The sequence below is a fragment of the Chaetura pelagica genome, unplaced genomic scaffold, assembly GCF_000747805.2.
Source record: "Chaetura pelagica isolate M959 unplaced genomic scaffold, ChaPel_1.0 scaffold153, whole genome shotgun sequence".
In the NCBI taxonomy this organism is placed as follows: domain Eukaryota; kingdom Metazoa; phylum Chordata; class Aves; order Apodiformes; family Apodidae; genus Chaetura; species Chaetura pelagica.
This window is the reverse complement of record NW_009952707.1, coordinates 680,772-700,434: the sequence shown is the minus strand read 5'-3', so window position 1 is coordinate 700,434 and position 19,663 is coordinate 680,772. Positions and strand designations below refer to the sequence as shown.

The 19,663-nt window shown below is 40.1% G+C and overlaps 1 protein-coding gene across 1 annotated transcript in view; it reads left to right on the top strand.

Annotated features, from left to right (window-relative positions):
- The window catches only part of MICALCL (MICAL C-terminal like), a 33,757-nt gene extending 18,339 nt beyond the window's left edge, over positions 1-15,418 (top strand). Inside the window, exons 7-12 of the mRNA XM_009994263.1 lie at positions 3,765-3,856; positions 5,970-6,062; positions 7,702-7,795; positions 13,012-13,111; positions 14,306-14,379; positions 15,234-15,418. Coding sequence (XP_009992565.1) covers positions 3,765-3,856; positions 5,970-6,062; positions 7,702-7,795; positions 13,012-13,111; positions 14,306-14,379; positions 15,234-15,418 — 638 coding nt within the window. The remainder of the gene's footprint in view (positions 1-3,764; positions 3,857-5,969; positions 6,063-7,701; positions 7,796-13,011; positions 13,112-14,305; positions 14,380-15,233) is intronic.
- The last annotated feature ends 4,245 nt before the right edge of the window (positions 15,419-19,663 follow it).

The following is a 19,663-nucleotide window of genomic DNA, read 5'->3' as shown; positions in this document are numbered from 1 at the left end:
TCCCTACACCTTATCTCATTTAATCTACAAATACATGTCCAGAAGTCTTTCCTATGCGGATGACTTTTGCATTTCTGACTCAGGTGTCTGTCCAAACTCAAACTATATTCTGTCCTTCTGTCATCTCCTGCCAACTGTTCAGCCACCAGCTGAAGCTCAGCATGAGGAAAAAGCAGACCTTAATTACTCAGCAGCAGACTGTCTATCACTCAAACTTACGTCTGCAGTTACACATTTCATATGGGTCATTCCAGCTCCTGATACCCAGACCTGGTCTAAAGGCTTTCTGGCTAACTCTTCTCTTTTAGAAGAGATGTTCCAAAAAAACACTTTGAAATTTTGACCTATGTAAAGATCTGGCTGCACAGACTACCTGCGTGTGACCTAGGGCAAATCTTACTGAAGTAATGAGGGTTCATGCACTGATTTCAGTGAAAGACTGTGCTTTTAAAAAATGAAATCCTATGTGAGTTTGCCTGTTGAATATACAAATGTCCCCAAATAGCCATGCTGGAATTTCTAGGTGCAATTGAAATGTTTTTATTTGCTGCACAAGTATCTTGGAGGTTTTTGTCCTTTGATTCCTCCTTTGGGTTTTGGCCTGCAGTTTAAAATTAAAAGAAACCCAAAACTTGAACAATAAAATTGATCAGTCAGATGGCTGACTCATCTTTCCTCATCCCATCTGGTTGAATTAATATTTGAAAAAAAATGATACGTTTTTGAGATCTTTTCTGTAGCTGTTGGGTTTTAAGACTTGACATATTTGGAGTAGACAAATTATTATTATCTAACCTTATTGTGGTTCTAAAGTTCAGATTTAAATGACCCCAGTAAGTGTAAAAGTTCCTAAGCTGAGCATTTTTTGGGGTGAACTCATCTAAGTCTTTACATCTGGTGGCTAAATTCTCCCTATCCTACCTCTTTGGAGGTAGAATTAATGCTCAGTCATCTATAGTAGAACATATATGCTGTAATACAGAAGAGTGGTTTGTCACAAGTTTGTTGGTTTTTTTTTTCAAAAATAGAATAAACTTGTGGTATCTTTCTCTAGCTCTGCATAAAGCAAGCTCACTCAGTGAGGTAATATCTTACTATGCTTGTTATAGTTGTCTTTAAGTTGAATTTTGCATCTGGGAGTATGTTTTAAAGCATATTTCTGGTCTCTCCCACAAGGAAGGAGCCCAAAAAAAATAGCTGAGCAGAGCATTGAGTGGCTGCCCTTTTAATGCTGAAAGATACTGTCCCACTGTTTCTTTATCCCTGAAATGTGGAAGGGCCACACATCTGGGAACCAAAAACCTGTATCCTCATGCCAGTTCTGTCACTTTTTGCTCAGTGTTCCTCCTTGGAGCAGCTCATGCTTTAATTATCAACACTGCATTAGCATAGAACCTCAGTGGGGTGAAAAGTATAAGCAGTAAATATGGCAGAGTCTGTAACCATCAGTGCACACAGGTGGACTCGTCAGATGCCTCATTGATGATTGGTTTTGCTTGGCCCTTCTTCCTGTAGGCTTCTTTGCTGGAGACAATAAAGGGCATTGGTGATTGCATTCAGGTGATTGTTGTCTCAGGGTTGGAGTACTGTGTCCCTTGAAATGTGGAGCTGGGTTGGAGTAATCTAAGTGGCTTTTCTTTGCAGAGCAAGGTGCAAATACCTGGCTCTCCACAGCAGATAGAAATTGGGAGGACTGTGGATTATATTAATCTTTTCCATGTACAGACATCAGGTTCCTTGTGCTCCTAAGATGGCCTTTGGAAGTTCTTGGAGAAGTCATTGACCTCTGTTGACTCTCTGTTCCAGAAAGGCAAATAGCTCCTGATGGACACCCCTGAGGAAGAGGCAGGTTCCCTTGTGTTGCAGCAGGCTGCTCTTGCTCCAGACCTTTTAACACTTAAAATTATTGATACCACTCAAAGGAGAGGACATGGGGAAGCAGTTCACTTATTCCCACAGCTGAGAAAAGAAAGGGAGCATGTAATTACTTGTGTTTCCAGCCCTGCCAGGCTGTAAGATTTGCCTCTTGTGTATTGTGGAACGTGATTTCATCAGCAGTGTAACCACAGGGTAGTTACTGCACAGGGAAAAGCTGGGTAGGTGAGTTTACTCCTCAAAAGAAGTAGTGACAGTGTTCCCCCATGTGCCTTCCTCCAGCTCATGCACTGGGAAGGCCTTTGCAGCTGATGTCCCTGCTGGGGGCAGAAATGGGGTACAGCTGGATTTGCACACTTGCCACAGAGCACGGGGGAGTGCGTGGCACCAGCATGACCCTGGCAGCTGTGAGCCCTGGCAGGTCTGCAAGCAGGAGCTGTGTCCCCCTTTCAAGTGCTGTGAGATGTGGGGATCTGGGGTGGCAGTCTGGGCAGGTCTGGAGCAGGGAAATGACCTGGGAGGCTGGAGACCCTCCTGGTATTTCTGCCTGGGCTATTGCACCTCCTGCTGCACGAGGACCTGTCCTGCAAAAAGGAGGGCAGGACCCAGGTCTGCTTTGCTGGATCCTCTGAGCTTGCAACTTCCTTAGGCGCAAAGGTGCTTCTAAAATTGAGATTGCTGAGAAAAACTGGAATTTCTGCCTCATATTACTTGGATTTGCTTTTATTGCTTTGCCAGCTGGAGTGAGCGTGTTTCAGGGGTCCTGATTTTAAATTTGGGCTCGAGACAGAAGTCTTACTTCAAGACTGGGATCCAGGACAAGACAAAGAAGAAACATTTACATTGGGAGCATGGGAAGCGATTTAAATCTTAATACAACTTGCACATAGAAAGCCAACTGTTACCTCTCAGATACAAAGAAAAATGGCACTGTTAGCTTTAAATAATGTACATTTCCAAGATGTTGCCCAGCTGTTAATCATTAACCCTGTAGCAGGTTGAAGCATAGAGACAGATGTTCCAAAAGCAGTTTTATTTCCTGAAATAAAGAGAATGAAGCTATGAATTAGACAAATTAAGAAGAAATTCAAATATTTACACCCAGTTGAAACAAGATGCTGGAAAAACAGGCATGATAAAATTGCTGCAATTAAATGTAATTTAATTTATAATTCTGAAAGCATGCTTCTTCCAGAGGCAGCCTTTCAGTTTTCCTTATGGAGTGCATTGTTGTGATGTATGGATTTTCCTGACTTATTATGGCATTTTAATCAACAGTTCAACGATGTGATAATATTCCTAAAGCAGAAAAATAAGTGACGTTTGTTTAGACACAATTAATGAAATATTTATGTTGCATGAGGCTGTGTGATAAAGCCTTGTTCTCTTAGTCCATTTGCTTCTGATTACATTTGTGATTTTTTTATATGACCAGACATTCTGACGCCAACTATTTTACACTGAGCAGATGTCATGTAGTAAAAATGGGTGCCAGATGCTACAGCCACATAAGGGTAATTTGTTTAAGAGCTGGCTCAGACTTTTTGCATTCAATTACACTGTATAGTGAGCCTTATACAATCATTTGGGTAATATGGCTAACTTCAGATATACATTTTAATGAATGTTGAGTGAGTTCAGAACAGTATGGTACAAGCAGAGTGCTCAAGGAATTAATTGATTTGTATGTAATACCTGAAAAAAAAAAAAAAATCAAATATACCCAGACAGAGTTCTTGACAGGGATCAAAAATTTAATTTATGCTGTAGCCAAATTTCCAAATTGCTCAGGGTGTTGCTGATCAGAACACAGGACAGGTGCAAAGTGTCTGTGTAAGTTAAGGAACAGTACCTTTTGCTTCATTGACTATTTTGTTCCTGCATTTTAGGATGTGAACACGTACCTGTCAGAAAAACTACTGAGTATTATACTTCTTCCTCTGACGATGATTTTGAATCCAAGCCTTCATTAACACACAAGGTAACCTTGACTTGGAAACAGAAAGATATTTTCTCAGTTTGACTGTATTTCAGATTTATCATATGAGTTTGATCTAAACCACATTCTAAATGACAATTTCTCAAAGTGGGGATGAGAATGCTTTATCAGTGGGAGGTTATGTGTCATGGGGAGAAAAATACATTTGAACTCTTTAAGAGAAATGAAAAATCAAAATTTCTGTTTCCTCCTTAGATCTTTAATTCCCCCAGGCTACACCAGCATTGACAGAGAAGGTCTTAATTTGACAAACAGACATGTTTCACTGAAACCACTTTGAAGCTGCATTTTTAAGTGACCTTAATTTGTAGCCCAACAAGCAAACTATTGAAAAAATTAAACCGAACAGATGCAGATTTCCCGTGGGGAAATACAACTTCATTTGAGAGGCGCTACAGGCAGGTTGCATGGCAAACACTGTGTTTATCCTAATCAGCACAACTGCATGAGCCACAAAGTTGCACCCAGACCCACCACACTGAAGGGCTAGCTGCACAATGAGATCTCTGAGCCCCACCTTGGTTCCTGTGGCTAGCAGGAGTGGTGGGGTTAAACCACCAGTGAACTCTCGATACGCAGCTCTGATTTGAAGAAACAGAGCTTTTATTGCCTGCATAGCTCTTCGGAAGTTGTTTACCTCTTTCCGGTGGAGGGAATATCTGTAAGTGGAATTAATAGTATGAGGTGGCCCTTTGATTTATTGCCTTTGAGAAAGGAAAAAAATAGGAAAACAAAGCAAAAGGCTGCCCACTGCACTGGAGAAACAGCTGAGCTGAAAAGCTAAGTGAGGCTTTGAACGGAAACCCAGTTGCACAGCTCCAGAGGAAACAAAGTGCCACGAGGCAGAGGCGCAGCAGCGTGTGGTGGCACGTCCCACCAGTGTGTGTGTCAGGATGTGCTGAGATGTCAGAACTCATCATTCATCTTTTCTGTTACAGGAAAGACAATCTATAGTAAGATAATATTGTGGTGAATTCAATAAAGTTTATAGAAAATAGAGAAAGGACAGGAGACATGGGAGAAAACTGGATAGGAGCAACTCCCAACAACTCAGGCAGCCTGCAGGGACAGGCAGGACCAGGCAGCAGGGAAGGCAGCTCTGCTGGAGCAGCTGCCAGAAATGGAGAGAATGAGCAGTTACCACACACGGGCATTAGCAGTGACTCAGTTTTGATACACATTCCCTACTCAGCTTGTTTCTCTCTGCTGCCTCCTAGCACTTCTTCTCATGCCAGTTCTGGCTGCTATTTTGCCAGTACTACCGTTTTTCTCTGGCAAAACTTGGTGGGAAAAAATTTAGTGGCTTCCTCTCTTGTTAGCTTTTTAATTGTCTTGTCTTCAGTACTTGTCTGTTCTGTCTCCTCCAAGATGGGAAAACCACAGCCTTGAAGCACCTCCAGGTAGTTTGGGTCAAGGGCAAGACGGAGCAAGTGCAGGTGATTCCCTTGGCCAGCCCTGCAGCACATGCTGTCCTGCTTCCCTGGCAGCAGGGGCAGGTGCCCCAGGGAAATGCAAAGCACCTCAATAATGCAGCAGAGAAAAACAGCATTGGGGAAGATTTCATAGGGCCTCAGGTAGTGTCCCATGACAGTTGTTTCTTTCGGACACATCCCTTGTACCGCGCTACGAGTGATCCAAAGTGCATTTCACTACAGCAATAGAAATTAGTTGAGTTTCCTTAAACTGGTGCTTTCCCTTGTTTGGCTTGTTCCCTGATTATGGTCATGTCTGCAGAAGCCACGTGTGTTGTATATAGTCAATTTTGTGATTAGGATATTTTTTATTGAAAGGCACAGTTCACGCTCACCTAGGGTTGCAATAAGAGTTTGTAATGATTTAAAGTCAATGTAGGAAAATGCATTAAAATATTCCTATATATTTACACTTCGGTTAGGTCGCCCCAAACAACCCTGCAGTAGCTCACCTTGATTTGATCAGAGGAGTGGGGTTAGATGATCTCCAGAATTTTATCCCAATCTCAACATTTGTGTGATTCTGGGGAAGATTTGAGAAAACCTGTAATGCTACACTTAGGCTTGATTGCCTTTCTCTCTCTCTCTCTCTCTCTCTCTCTCTCTCTCTCTCTCTTTTATAGGCAAAAAGGACTCTCAGGAGGAGACGGAAGCTAGAGAAGGAGACAAAGCAACTGATTAAACAAGAAGAGCTGAAGAGGCTTCACAAAGCACAGGTGAAAACCTAGCTTGCAGATGTCCCATCTATCTCCCAAAGTGACTAGGGAGGACAGGGGGTACCCAGTGTGGGCTCTGCACCTCTCCTTGTTCCTCACTGTGGCTCACTGCCTTCCGTGTTGAAATCCCCCCAAAACATCAGGAGCGGGAAGATGTAGGTGGCAGGACCTTGCATCTCATATGTCTCAAATTCACGTGCCCCATGAGATCATAATAATTTTTTAATTGTGCAGGAAGATCAAGGGGGAACAGTGACTGACTGAAGAGGGAAAGACATAGAATTGGGAATTATTCTCAGCCTCTGAGAATGTGAGAAACACAGCTGTTACTCCTCTGTACAAGAGAGTACAAAAATACAGTGATGGGTTTTGTTCTCTCTCTACCATAGCAGTGAAAGTCAGGCATTTCCTTTCCCAATGATGGAAAACAATATCACTATATACAGGCTCTGCTTTTCAGAAAATTTTGGGAAAGTTCTGAACTCTGCTAATGTATTATTTCCAATTACAATTCAAAGATTTGGGCATGCACTTCTGTGCAACTAAATCTCAGACTGTTCTGTCAGGTGTCAGAATTTTCAGGTCTATCTGTTTCACTTTCCACACCTACGTAACTACATGCGTATATACACACAAAACTTAAAGGCTTATGTGGCCACTAGAATTTTTTTGTTTCTGTTCTGTAGCATAAAGCAGAGAAACCTGAGCTAGATTTAATCTCATTAATTCAGGTTGTAATGTTAATCAATATTACGGTAGTGGGGAGCTTTTTGAAGGCAGAGTTGTCCATCATCTTCTGTTTTATTACTATAGCAGGTGGATAATTTTGGATGGAGCTTTCATTTAACAACTTTGTTATAATTTTTATCTGAGAATTGTGAATCATCTCAAAGTACAATTAGATGCATACATGCCTTCTTTTATTTTACTCCTTTTGGAAATATTCAGGTCCAAACCTTTTGAACCATCTTTCATGTTTGTTAGGCTGTTCCTGAGGGCTTGGCTTGGTATGCGCTAACACAGCCTGAAATGGAAACTGCTGAGCATCTGTTTGACAATTCAACCTCTTAAGATGTTTCATGCCTATTATCCACATGACACCTCTGAAAATCTTATTTAAATGGGGACAGACCAGTAAATGTAAAGTCCTTCCTGAAAGGCCATTGAATTATTACTTCTTAGACCCTTTCCTCGCTGTGTCGAAAGCTTGTGTAATAGAAAAGGAAAACAACAAAAACCCAAGGACAACAACATAGCTAGCAAAGATTTCTAGCTGTAAACTTTCAATATTTATGAGTTTTATTCAGGTAGCATCTAAGAATACCTGCTTCTGAATGTGTATGGTATTGACTTTTCACACCTTGTGAGACAGAAACTTTATGATCTCTGTTTTACAACAGGAGAGCTCAAGTTCAGAAAAATTGAAGTTCTTTTACTACCTACTATACCTGCATAAAAATGTAACAGATACCCAGTGGAATCATTACATTGCTTAGATGCCTGACATACTCCATGAGTTTGCAAATTCCATGACTCCTCTGAGACCTTTTTAAGCTGCCTCTCTAACCACTGAGACCATCTTTTTGTCTGTGAATTTTTAAGCTATCTCTGTAGCTCTTACATCATTACAATTTTGCAGGCAGTTCAGCGCCAGCTAGAAGAATTAGAGGAAAGACAAAGAGCTCTGGAGATTTTTGGTGTCAAACTGGAGAGAGAGCTAAGAGGAGAATCAAGTAAGTGAAGCAATGTGTGTTTGCTTATTTGGTGGTGGTTTTCTATCCTTTTTCAAAGAAGAAGGGTTTTAATTATAGTCACAGAAAGAGAGTTCAGCACAAAATCTGAAATGAAACAATAACCGGAAAGACAAAAATAATTCTTTACCCTTTTCCTCAAACTCTGATAGCTCAAGAAACTTTATCCTGAATGCTATAGATTTTCTGTTGGCTATCACCGATCTGGAATTATTTGCTTTGTTATTGAACCCGAACCTAACTTCCCTGTCCCCCCATTTTAAAAAATCCCATCCTGAGCTTAATTTCATCTTCTGGAAGGAGCCAATGAGATTTCCAGGAGCTGCATCTCAGTTACCGAGCCAGCAGCAGCCCGTGCCTAGTAACAGAGTCTTTAATGACTTCTCCTGGAGTGTGAAATGCCATTAATATGATTAGAGCCAGCGGCCATGCTATAGCAACAGCTGCATGCAGGCTCCCAGACTTGAACTGCTCAGCTTTCCCTCCAAGGGGTGGAAGGTAACAGGGATGTCGTCCTGGCTGCAGTTGGAGGCAGTGTTTTCACCCGCCTAACTGACAGTCTGAAGTACACAGGACTGCACTGCCCTCCCACCAGCCCAGCCTTACCAGTTGCTTCCCAGTATGTAAAGGACCAAGCTGAGAAGAACCCCTGCACAGAAACAGGACAGCTGAAGGTTTCTGTCAGGCTCAGAACAGGAGTGGGAATGTGAACAATGCGCATAAGGGACTTCAGAGGGGGCTGCAGTTCCGTGCTGAAAGGAGGAGGCTGGGGAGCCTGTGGCCTGATGGCAAGTGTGTCTCTATTTACCTTATTTTAGAAAGCTGAACCTTCTGCTTTCATGACAGGCAGTTGCACAACACTGAAAACTTGTATATGTATTGATACCTGATCTTGTCATTGTCTTAGCTAGGCAACCCAGCACAATGTCTATAAGCTGTCTTTTTTAATGCCATATTTCTTAGTTGTTATCACCCCTATTCTAACACTGAACTAATCAGTTCAGCAAGACATCATTTGTCCAACCTTTTATACTTATTAACTAATTTCCTGTAATTGATAGTGACAACCTATTTCAAATGTTATTTTTAGCTAGCTTTTTTTTTTTTTCCTTAAAACATAACTGTTTCTCAAATGGCACCCACCTTGCTGCCTGTGAGAAACTCTGCTAAAGAGACTTCGAGGGTTTGACGTGTTAGTTTTTTTCTTTACTGCTGATTTGTTTAAGGGTAGATTTTTTAGGAAATGTCAAAAATACAGGACAATAGGCTTCTAGGTCTTGGGATAGACACCAAATACTAGGATAAATGGCCTAGAGCCGCCTCTTGTTTTTGCTGTTTTGACAATCACATTTCCTAAAGAAGGCTGGCTGCCAACAGATTGATGCTTCTCATTCTCTTCCCATCCTTAGTAATTGGATTGCTCTCATTAAGGTGAAAGTACTATTTTTTCTCCCTGTTGATTGTTTGTGCGTAGGTGGCCAGTTACAAATAGGGCAGATACTGAAACACAGGATGTTACTGTGTCTCAATAACTCTTCTTGTGCAAAAGCATGAAGCTCTTAAGTTTCCCCAACAAAGCGTGATTTGTTGCTTGTAATAACATGTGTGTAATGATGCAGGAATCAGTGAGTTTTAAATTCTCTTCAGCCTTCTTAAAAATAATAGACATTATTGGTTAACGAATGACCAGTGTTTATTAGGTTAAGTTGTATTTAAGCAGGTCTGTGCTCATGCAATTCAACTGATTTAATAGGTATTATTAAGGTAATTAGAAAACAATCACAGTTCAGCAATAATATTGAGCTGCAAAGGTTGTGAATAACCAAATTTAGAGACAGGCCTACAAACCCTAGTCTTCAGTGACATTTACGCAACTCTCCTCTAATAATTCTGTAAGCCCAGGATGAATGGCCTCTTTGTTAGGGAGAGTTATTCATTAGCTCCTCAACTGAATTAGAAGAGAACATGTGTGGGTGTGAAACAACTGCCACAAAGACTGATGAGCAAAATGAGGCTTTGATGATCTTCTAATTGTAGTGGCAACAATTCATGTATTAAAAAAAAAACAAAACAGTCCCATTTTTCATGCCCCTTATTCCCTTCATTCTGGTCTAAATACCAAATAAAAATCACTGCTGTACCATCACTTGTTTTCTACTGACATTTATAGAGCTTATGGATATTTTTCTGCCTACAAGAAATACAAAAATAAACATCTCGAAACATATTTTCCACTGAAATTAGCATAACAGATTGGTTAACAAAACAAGTAATGAAGAATGTTGGTAAAGAAGAAAAATCTGTGTTGAGAAAATGTTCAGAAATCTCTCCATGGTTTGGAAGGTAAACATATATCTGCACATGTTGCAGCTATTTTTTTGTTTCGTAAGGAGCATATCCAAGTCTTCTCAGAACTATCAACAGAGCAAAAAGATCTGTTGAAAAGCTCTAGGGATAAGGAATGATCTGTTTAGCTGTTCCTAAAAAGGTTTAGCTGTTCCTAAAAAGGCACCAACTGGCCAAACCCCCTTACTGATGAGGAACAGTCTAGCATCACCCTGGAGAACAGAAGGTTGAGATTTTGAGAACAACGTTCAGTAAATACACCTCTGCAGCCTGTTATTCCCTCAAAACTGATGAATATAGAAATAGCAGCATAATTAGATGAACACTTGACTTTCAAATGGCATCCAGGTTCAAGGAGACTTGGGTAAACCAGGAAGAAAGTTTTGCTTTACAATGCTGTAAGAAAAAGCCAGCATGACTCAGAAACCAAACTCAACTTGTTTTTCCTCTAACCTTTAAAAAGATCTGTCATATTGTGCTACGCAAAAGACTTAATTGGCTTGTTCTGCCCTTGGAAGGCATAAAGCACTCCATCAGACTTAAATAACTATTAACATCATTATTAACAAAAAGCTCAGGGGAAAATTTCCCCTGGGGACACTTGGGGAGCATTCTGTAGGATGGAGGACAAAAAACAAGGGCTATTTTTATTTCGGCTTGCACTGAGGATTGTGCTAAAATGAGTGGCATTTTTGCAAAGTGCATTTCTCTTTGTTTACCTCAATCAACCTACAATACAGTTGTTTATTACAGACATTGATATTTTAAAACTTAAAGAGGAAATGTTAAAATATATATATTTGTATAATCAATAAAACAGCAGAAAGGGAATAGTAACCCTCTGTAACCTGCAATTCCAATGTTTTACTGACAGTAAGATAGGTCAAATTTCAGTCATCACTTCTGATGGTGGCATATGAAGACCTAAGACTGAATACTAATGCTGCATCTCTGCATTGGATCTGTGAGAAGCCACCACTGACATGTCCCAGGAAGCACTGCTCTAGCCATCACTCTGAGAAGATATTTTTAATTTCCACTTGCTGACCTGGAAGATCCCACAGGAACACATCCATTGCTGCCAATTTTTAATGGATTCTGGCAGATATCAGATCAAGTTTGCTTTGCCCTCTCCTGCTGCTTTATCCTCCTGTTTCATGGTAATTTCAGATTGAGGTCAAATCCTGACGGGAAATTGCAGAACTGCACCCAAGCCAGCACAACTCCTGTTTTTGGTGCAGGGATCTGTGTCATTCCTCAGATTCTGGCAGGAGGTGACCTGGGCTCTCTGGGATGACAGTGCCTGGTGAAGGCAGTTTGTCATGAAGGTGAGGGGCAGCTGAAGCAGCGGGGGCAAGAGGGTAATTTCTGGGGCCAAAGACTAAGCATATTTCAAAGCAACAGGAGGGCATCTGAACTTCTGCTGAGCTGTCCAGGACTCCAGCTATCTCTCCACTTTATCACCTAGTTTAGTGATACTCTTGTCATTGTCATTCTGGAACTTGAACCTGAAACCTTTGGGCTTAAATTTCAATGTACTCAGTCATCTGAAATAAAGGTGCAGTGCTCTTAAAGCAGGAGAAATCACATACGTTTTCACCCACAGAAACTAGCCAGGCTGATTGATGGGGATTTTATGCTTGGTTGTCTAGCAGTGTGATGTAAGGACTGAGGAGGAGAGCACTGTGTCCCCCTGCCTGCCCGTGTCCCCTCCTTTTGTCTTGTCCCAGGTCTGGCTGTCCCTGACTCCCACACACCACAGCACTGTGTTGAGGCAGAAGCAGGTTTTCTGGTTTTGATATTCTGAAGGGGTCATCATTGTTGCCTCAATGTGAAGCAGTGCAAGATATTTGCTTTCTAGAATTGTTTTGTGGCAGCAGAGGGTGGAGGGGCAGAGCAGATGTTGTGGGAGGTTCATTCATAGTGCTGCCACTGCTGTAATTCTGCATGGAAGGGTGGTGGGGTGGGCTTGTTTTGTGAGGAGAATGAATGGAAAATTTGAACTGATGAGCATGCTAAAAAAAGGACAGCAAGGAAGATATATACATGCTCTGACTTGCCACTTGAAAACATCCAGGGCTTCTCTGTTGCCAAAGATTCTTGTACAGGTGGCATTGCAGGAGCAGTAAAGGCCCTCATCTGGTGAAAGAGAAATCTGTGCTCCTCTTCAGCAAGGCAGTCAAGCTGTGAGCTCTTAGGGAGAGAGACCATCTCATGTTTTGTGTCTGTATACCTATACATATCTATCACCTACTAGTGATACCTTGTCCCAAAGTGTCACAAAACCACACAGTAATAGTAGATTTGTCCTGTCCCACAGCCTTTCCATCATTCAAAGCAGATGCCAATTTAGAGGCCAGTTGGCAAATGAATGGAAATTTGTAGAGAATTTGATTGTGTCTCTTATGCCCATGGGAAGCAGGGACTAAGTTGATACTTGCCAGCACATACATCTTCAACTCTGATTTTGTTAGTGGGATTTACATTTATACATATAGTTCAGCTGCTGGAGTCCACTACCCACAGGGGAGCTATGTTATCAAAGGCAAAACTAAGGATAAGAGCCCATTAAAAAAAGGAAGTCTATATGATTATTTGAAAGAAAAATCTTAACTTCTAAAATAAATTAGTTTTAAAATCTAATCCATCTGTAATTGCAATAAGCTACAACATTCAGCCAAATGATTGTGATGTCTGTTATACCCAGACTTCACTGATTTGAGTTACAGGAAAAAAATCTACCTTTGAACTCACCTAGGCTTACAAATGAGAACTATTAAAAGTGAACTTAAGTGGCAAGAGCATTGGAAGGAAAGCTGGTAATGCACACTTAACTCTTTTATTTTAAACAGATTCAGGCACAAAGGATGAAACTCAGATGCTGCATGAATGGTTTGAGCTGGTCCTGGAGAAGAACAAATTAATGCGTTATGAGTCTGAGCTTCTGATTATGTAAGTAAGGACAACCATTAATGCTACAGAAAGGGGCAGGGGAAGAGTGCACTCCCGTTACACCTGAACACCTTACTGTGTGCTGCAGCTTGAGATTGTTACAGAGTGAACATACCCAGAGTAGTGGCAATCTGTTTTGAACACAGTTTTCCAGTTGAGCCCTCCTTGTCCTTCCCTCTCACAGTGGTTCAATTATTTCAATCTTACACAATACTCTAAACCAGTACAGCATACAGATGCTCTGCCTGCACACAATGTGGCTCTAATGAGCACTGGAGCACTTTCTCCTGTGGAAGAAAAACAGTCTGACAAGTTTATCTCAGTTTATTGGACAGAGGAGGAAAGATCTAGGAATTACTACAGCCATGAAACAAGCAGATACACCAAGCAAAATAAAAGGCACCTCAGATGCCAGTCTTTGTGGCTGATGAAAATAATATTGGCTGTAGCTCCCTCACCTCAAGAGACAGGCAGAGGTGACTCTCAGCTATTTTCTCCACTATTTCTGGGCTAAGTGGGAAGGCAATGAGAGCTGCAGCAGTCATTGTTCAACCTACCAGTGTAGGTTGCTCGTTGCCATTTTACTCAACCAGCACCGTGCACAGTGTGTGGCAGCCCAGCCACTGGCTCCAGCTGCACCCCAGTGTCTCTCTAGACACTGCTGCTACCAGGGGCCAAACATTTTATTTTCCCTTTGATTGTCATTGGATGTTGTGGTAGCAATGCTTCCTGCTCACTCTGTCTGTGAAGCAGAGTTAAAAAAGCAAAGCAAGCTGCTTTTACCACTGCAGGACACAAAATGTTGCCTGGATGTGTTCACGTGTGTTAATTCCCTTGCCCCAGGACCTGTTCCTGTGCAGTGGGCCTGGCAGAGCCCTTTGTGTGTGAGAGCATTCAGTCCCATCCACAATCAAGTGGTGGGTGCCACCAGCAAAGCACAGCTGGTTAAAGCCCTAAGTGTTGTGACATCTGAAGGAGCTTAATGTGATACATAATGCAGAAGAGGGTAGTGGTGCTTTTGGCATTGCTGTGGCAATGTGGGCACAGCAAAGCTTTTAGGCTTGACTGCCCATGAGGAGAAAAAATGAAAATATTATATAAAAAGAATACAGAATCTTTTGGTTGAAATAACATTAATACATGTCTTTATTGAAAAAAAAGGTTATTATTTAATATACCTCTTATTGCACCTAGAGCCCAAGAACTAGAATTGGAGGACCACCAAAGCAGGTTGGAACAGAAGCTGAGAGAGAAAATGGCCATTGATGGTAAGTCAGAGTGTGCTCCAGCCCACAGACCGTGCCCATGGGAGTCCCTGCTTGCTCCAGAAAGGACCAGAGTAGATGAGGCTCTTCTGCCTGCACTCTGCTGTGAGTGCAGGTCAGGCAGCAAACCACAATTTGTAAGGTCTTCTTATCTGACTTCTCATGAAGACAGCTAAGCTGACTTGCCCAGTTTTAGGCTGAATTGGATCAGAAGCATTCACACATGTAGTCCAGCTGCCACCCAAATACAAAAGAAGTTATCTGCTTTTATGTTAACTGTAGCTTGACTGGTTACTGCAGTATTTTGAAACTGCTTTTTGATACTTGGGATTAAAGTTTGGGTTTATCCTTTCATTCAGTGCTAGAAAAGAGGGTGTGAGGTGGAGGAATGCAGGGAGAAGGGGGGTTACATAGCACTGAATAAACTGAAATACCCTGTTGTGTTCTAAGCATGTGCATTGTAAGTGACAGCAGTTTTCAATATTTTTTCTAAAAAACAATTTCCATCTTCTTAGAGTTTCTACATTTTATATGGATAAACAAAATTTAAATTCTAGCTTAAATACTTTAATAAAGTATTTATTAATACTTTGATAGCACAGGAGTGCTCTTCCTATCCACTCCCACTCTAAGTTTTCTTAAAAGTACTAAAGGCTTTAGAACTTTTATAGTTAACCTTAAATGGCCAAAACACATGGGAAATTTCCCCTGGACTGTAACATGAAAAATATGAACTGCTATTGACTTAATTTCTTGTTGACTATAATATTAATTACATCTGTACACCAAAAATTAAAATACAGAGTGTAAAAATGGAGTGACCAGGTTTTTAACCTCTTCTTCTTTTGATCTTTTAGACAGCCTTAAAGATGAGATGGATCTGAATGAGGAGGATGAAATTTTTGCTGAGATGATGAAAGTGGTTGAGCGAAGGGACAAACTTGTGTCTACCTTAGAAGAGCAGAGAGTGAAAGAAAAAGCAGAAGACCAGCACTTTGAAAGCCTTATATCATCTAGAGGCTATCAGCTGAGCAGGATTTAAACAGCCACGTGCAAATAAACATTATTTCAGCAATATTCATAATCATGGAGGTACAGTCTTCTGAAAAATGAGGGAATTCAATTTTAAAATCAGTTTATTTGGGAAACATGTTGGTTTGTTACCAAAGGCTCCTAAGCAGTTATTTTGCTCATACAAGAGTGAGTCATGTGGAGATCAGTTTAAAGGCTGACAAGAATACAGGACTGAATTTGCCTGCATGGTGGGCATCAGGGTCTGTGAAAAGGAAATCAGAGCCCTATTGTTTTCCTGGAATTTTATTTTAATGCTGAGACTAGAGTTTCTGAGAGAACATGATGACATCATGTAGTATTTTTGAGATGGCATTACTTTCCATCTGTTTGTCTGAATCTGTATGTGGTTTTGTTAATATTTTGGCACAGCCAACCCATGGTGAACTATTCAAAGGTCAGAAAGCAAGCATCTCATATGAAAATAAGGTTAGTTTTTATTTCTGGTGGAGGAAGTTTCATTTGACTAATAACTACATGTAAGTACTCATTAAAACTACTGTAAATACAAAAACAGAAAATAATTTTCCAGGTACTACTAAGTTTTAGTGCACCCTCTGTTTTAGAACAAGAAGTTAAAGCAATATTAGACACTTATATTTTGCACAATGCTAAGCAATTTTCTAAGGGGTGAATACCCTTGAGACTTATATATTAAAAAAAACTTTTGTATGTCACAGATTAAGGTCTTTAAAATATGCTAAATGGTTATTTAAAAATAACACTCCAGACCTGATTAGTACTTACAGGATAAACTTTACAATTGCTTGATAAAATACATGACAAATAGTATCATAGGGTGGGATGAGTGATATAAAGGTTAAAGCTCTCCCTGAGAATAATTCCTCAAGAGGATTGCAAAAATTATTGAGTTTGTAATTTCAACATTTGATAGAAAATGTTGCAGACATATTTAAACTACACTTCTCTTGCTGCTTAACAATATATGCATATTTTTTTGCTTAAAGCAACTATTTCCTATCTTTTTTGTACATGCATTTGTAGATAACAGGCAAAGTAGATATGTAGAAATTCTCATTAATATTTGGTGTAAGTTAAGTACTTCCTTAAATCTGAGATAATTCTGCCATTTAAGATTGGTAGATTTCTCGACTTTACGTATGATGCACTAGATTTTCAAACTGAAAAACAAGGAGAAACTGAAAGACTGATTCTTTTTTAATATTGTTTTACCTCATGCTCTGAGGAGACACAATGTTCTCGTTATTTCATGAATGGTGCTAATCTGCAGCAGTTGCCTGTAGTGCAGCCAAAGCTAGAAGCATTCCTGTTCCAAACACTTTTAACTAGAAAAACCTCTTGGTAAGTACTTTTAGGGTAACAGACACAGTGGATCCTTTCACAACATTTTATTAATTATCTTAAGTTTTTGCTGTATTGTAAGAAATTAAAAATATCCTTTCTAAAGAGAAAAGCAAGGTTTTACTACTGACCACAGATAAATAATACACCTCTATTGGTGCAAGGAATTCACTATTGTTCTGCAATATTTATGCCTTTATATTTATTTACTAGACTGTTTACAGAGGCCAAGAGTGTCTGGTTACATTTTGGATGTTGTCTCTGATTTTGACTGATAAACGTTTATTTCTTACAGCTACATATAGGTAAAGCTCTGCATTGTACAGTAGATAGCTTTATCTGTTTGGAAAATAATTAGGAAAATCATAGGAATTCAGATTTTTAAACAATATTTTCATTTACTGTAACTCAAAGGGATACCCTTAAAACAGCATGTAAGGCTTTAGCAATATAATTTGTCTTTCATCATTTGGAAAGACACAGCAGAATTCTTGAATCTATTCCAAAATTACCATCAGACTTTTAACTTTCCTGTCATTCACAGGCTAAGCATACCTGATCTTCAGGTTACATTTTTATTGAGATGGTTAGCAGTGATTGATTTTTAAATTAACTCTATTACTCAAGATTGACACAAAGTAGGAGCAGGCAAGGCAGCAATAAATATTTTCATTTTCTCTGTCGAGATCTGCTGGTATTTCCAGTTTTGTGGTGAAAATTTGTGTATTTTATCACTATTCCCAAAAGCCTCATGTAATCCCACAGAACAAGGATGTCTAGAACATCTACCACAATTTTGTGTAGTACACAGAGAGTCATAATGCTTTTAAGGCATTTTTTTAAAAGCTTTAAAGCAAACTTCTTAGTGCTTTGCACAGGAGGGAAATTCAGCAGAAACCTCCAGTTATAGCAAAGATTGTTTTTTTCACCTCATTTTTGCAATCTAGAAAGTCTGTTTGCTGTCATGTTGCTGCTGTAGAAAGAGGAAAGGCAGCCTCAGAGAAGTGATGCTCCTAGTCCTGAGGAGGAGATTGCTCTCCTCCCGCAAAGCCCAGCCTGCATGCCCAGGGGAGATGCACACACTGCACATCTCAGGTTCAGGTCGCTCTGCACTGTGTATCAGCCCTGAGGATTATGTTTATAGCAGACACCTGTTCAGCTATAAAAGCAAATGCAAAAGGGTGCTTTACTTTTAGCTCCAAAGATTTGAGTTCTTGAGAATATTAGAGTCAACAGAAGCTGAGAGCCATCAGCATTTTATGGACTTCAAAAATATTCTTTGCTAAAAAGATGGTACTTTTCTGGATGCCATGTAGTCATAACACATTCTCCACCCAAAACTGTGTGTCTGCTTTTGAGTAGATAAATCAGTCAGGCTACTGTTGCCCTGCCTGATAATAAGTACCTGACCAGACTAGATCAAAAAATGAACTGTGCAAGTGATTTAGAAAAATAACAAACTCTTAAGTCATTTAATGCACATCTTCATGTATCATGAGAGTAAAGAAGGAGAGGGGTGACAAAGAGAAGCTATGTGCACTGTTCACAGGTCAATTTAATATGATTGGCTTGTATTAGAAATGTATTCAAACACTGGTTTGGTTATGAGTCTTTTTGCTGCTCAGTCTTTTCTGTAAATTGACTTACTAACTTATAATACATTTGTTCATTTTTTAAGTCCTTGGCTCTGCCATTTTTGGGTATAATATTATGTGCTGTAATGTATTGACTGTGTCTAAATGGACTAGATGTGAGTAATTTTCTATTTGAAAAAAATAAAATTGTATCTCACTCTCTGAAGTTCCTGAATAATTTCCATAGCAATTTTTATCCACCAGTATCTACAATGTAATAATGTGTGTCTAGGAAAGACAAATAGGTAAGAAATTTTATGTTTCTTAATTCATATACTGGTAAGTAAATCACACCATCCTGCAGGTTATAGATTAAATTTATGGTTTAAGAATAATGACACCCTGAAGTTAGAGGGCATTCAACTTTATGTGTAACATAAGAAGTTGAAAACTTAATGAGATCAACAACTTCCTCACATTTTGCATTGGAATTCACCACCTTTTTGGGGCATGACATACAAATTGTAACATCTCCTTGTAGACTTGAAGGAAAAGTGTCACTGCATGGATGATAAAGAATTGGTAATCAAAACCTGAATTTCTGATTTTCAAATTTCACTAACTCTATCAGTCATCTTGTTTTGTTGCTTTCTACCAGTGGGAGAGCCTTACAGAGCAAGGCAATGTGCTATTTAGATCTGCAAGATTTGGACTTAGGTTGGTGCCTGCACTGTTGTACCCTGCTGAATGACTCTGAACTGACTGATAGTGCTTTCCCCTTCAGAGGACAGATGGACAGGTGCTTGTCTTCAGAAGTTAAGGTAATTTTTCACATATTTGAACTGAAGTTTTTAATCTACTGTCATATCCTTTCCCTTCTATCTTGTGTGCGTCAGAGGCAGATGGGCATGGTAATGACTTCTCTGATAGTACCACACTTAAGTTCTCAGGGCTGCACAAGTGTTACCTGCCTGCTGGGTTTACTGGAACATGTTCATCTGTGTTTAAAACCTTGCAGCCATGTTGACTTCTCAGCCTGATGGTCAACACCTGGAGGGCTTGGCTGGCTCAGGAGAAGGATGTGGGTAGAAATGCCACAATGGAATTTACTGAAGCTTCCCTTCTACTCACAGCACACATACGCACCTCCTTGTCCCCTCTTCAAAGGATCGTTGGCCTAAAGAAACTCAATTGGACAAGAAGTTCAGGAAAAGGATTTTGTAAGTCGTTATTTGACTCAAGATCAATCCATTTGCCTCCCAGGTAAAGGAACACCTCACTGATTTTTAGGGTATTTGGCCAACAAACTTGGAGATCTG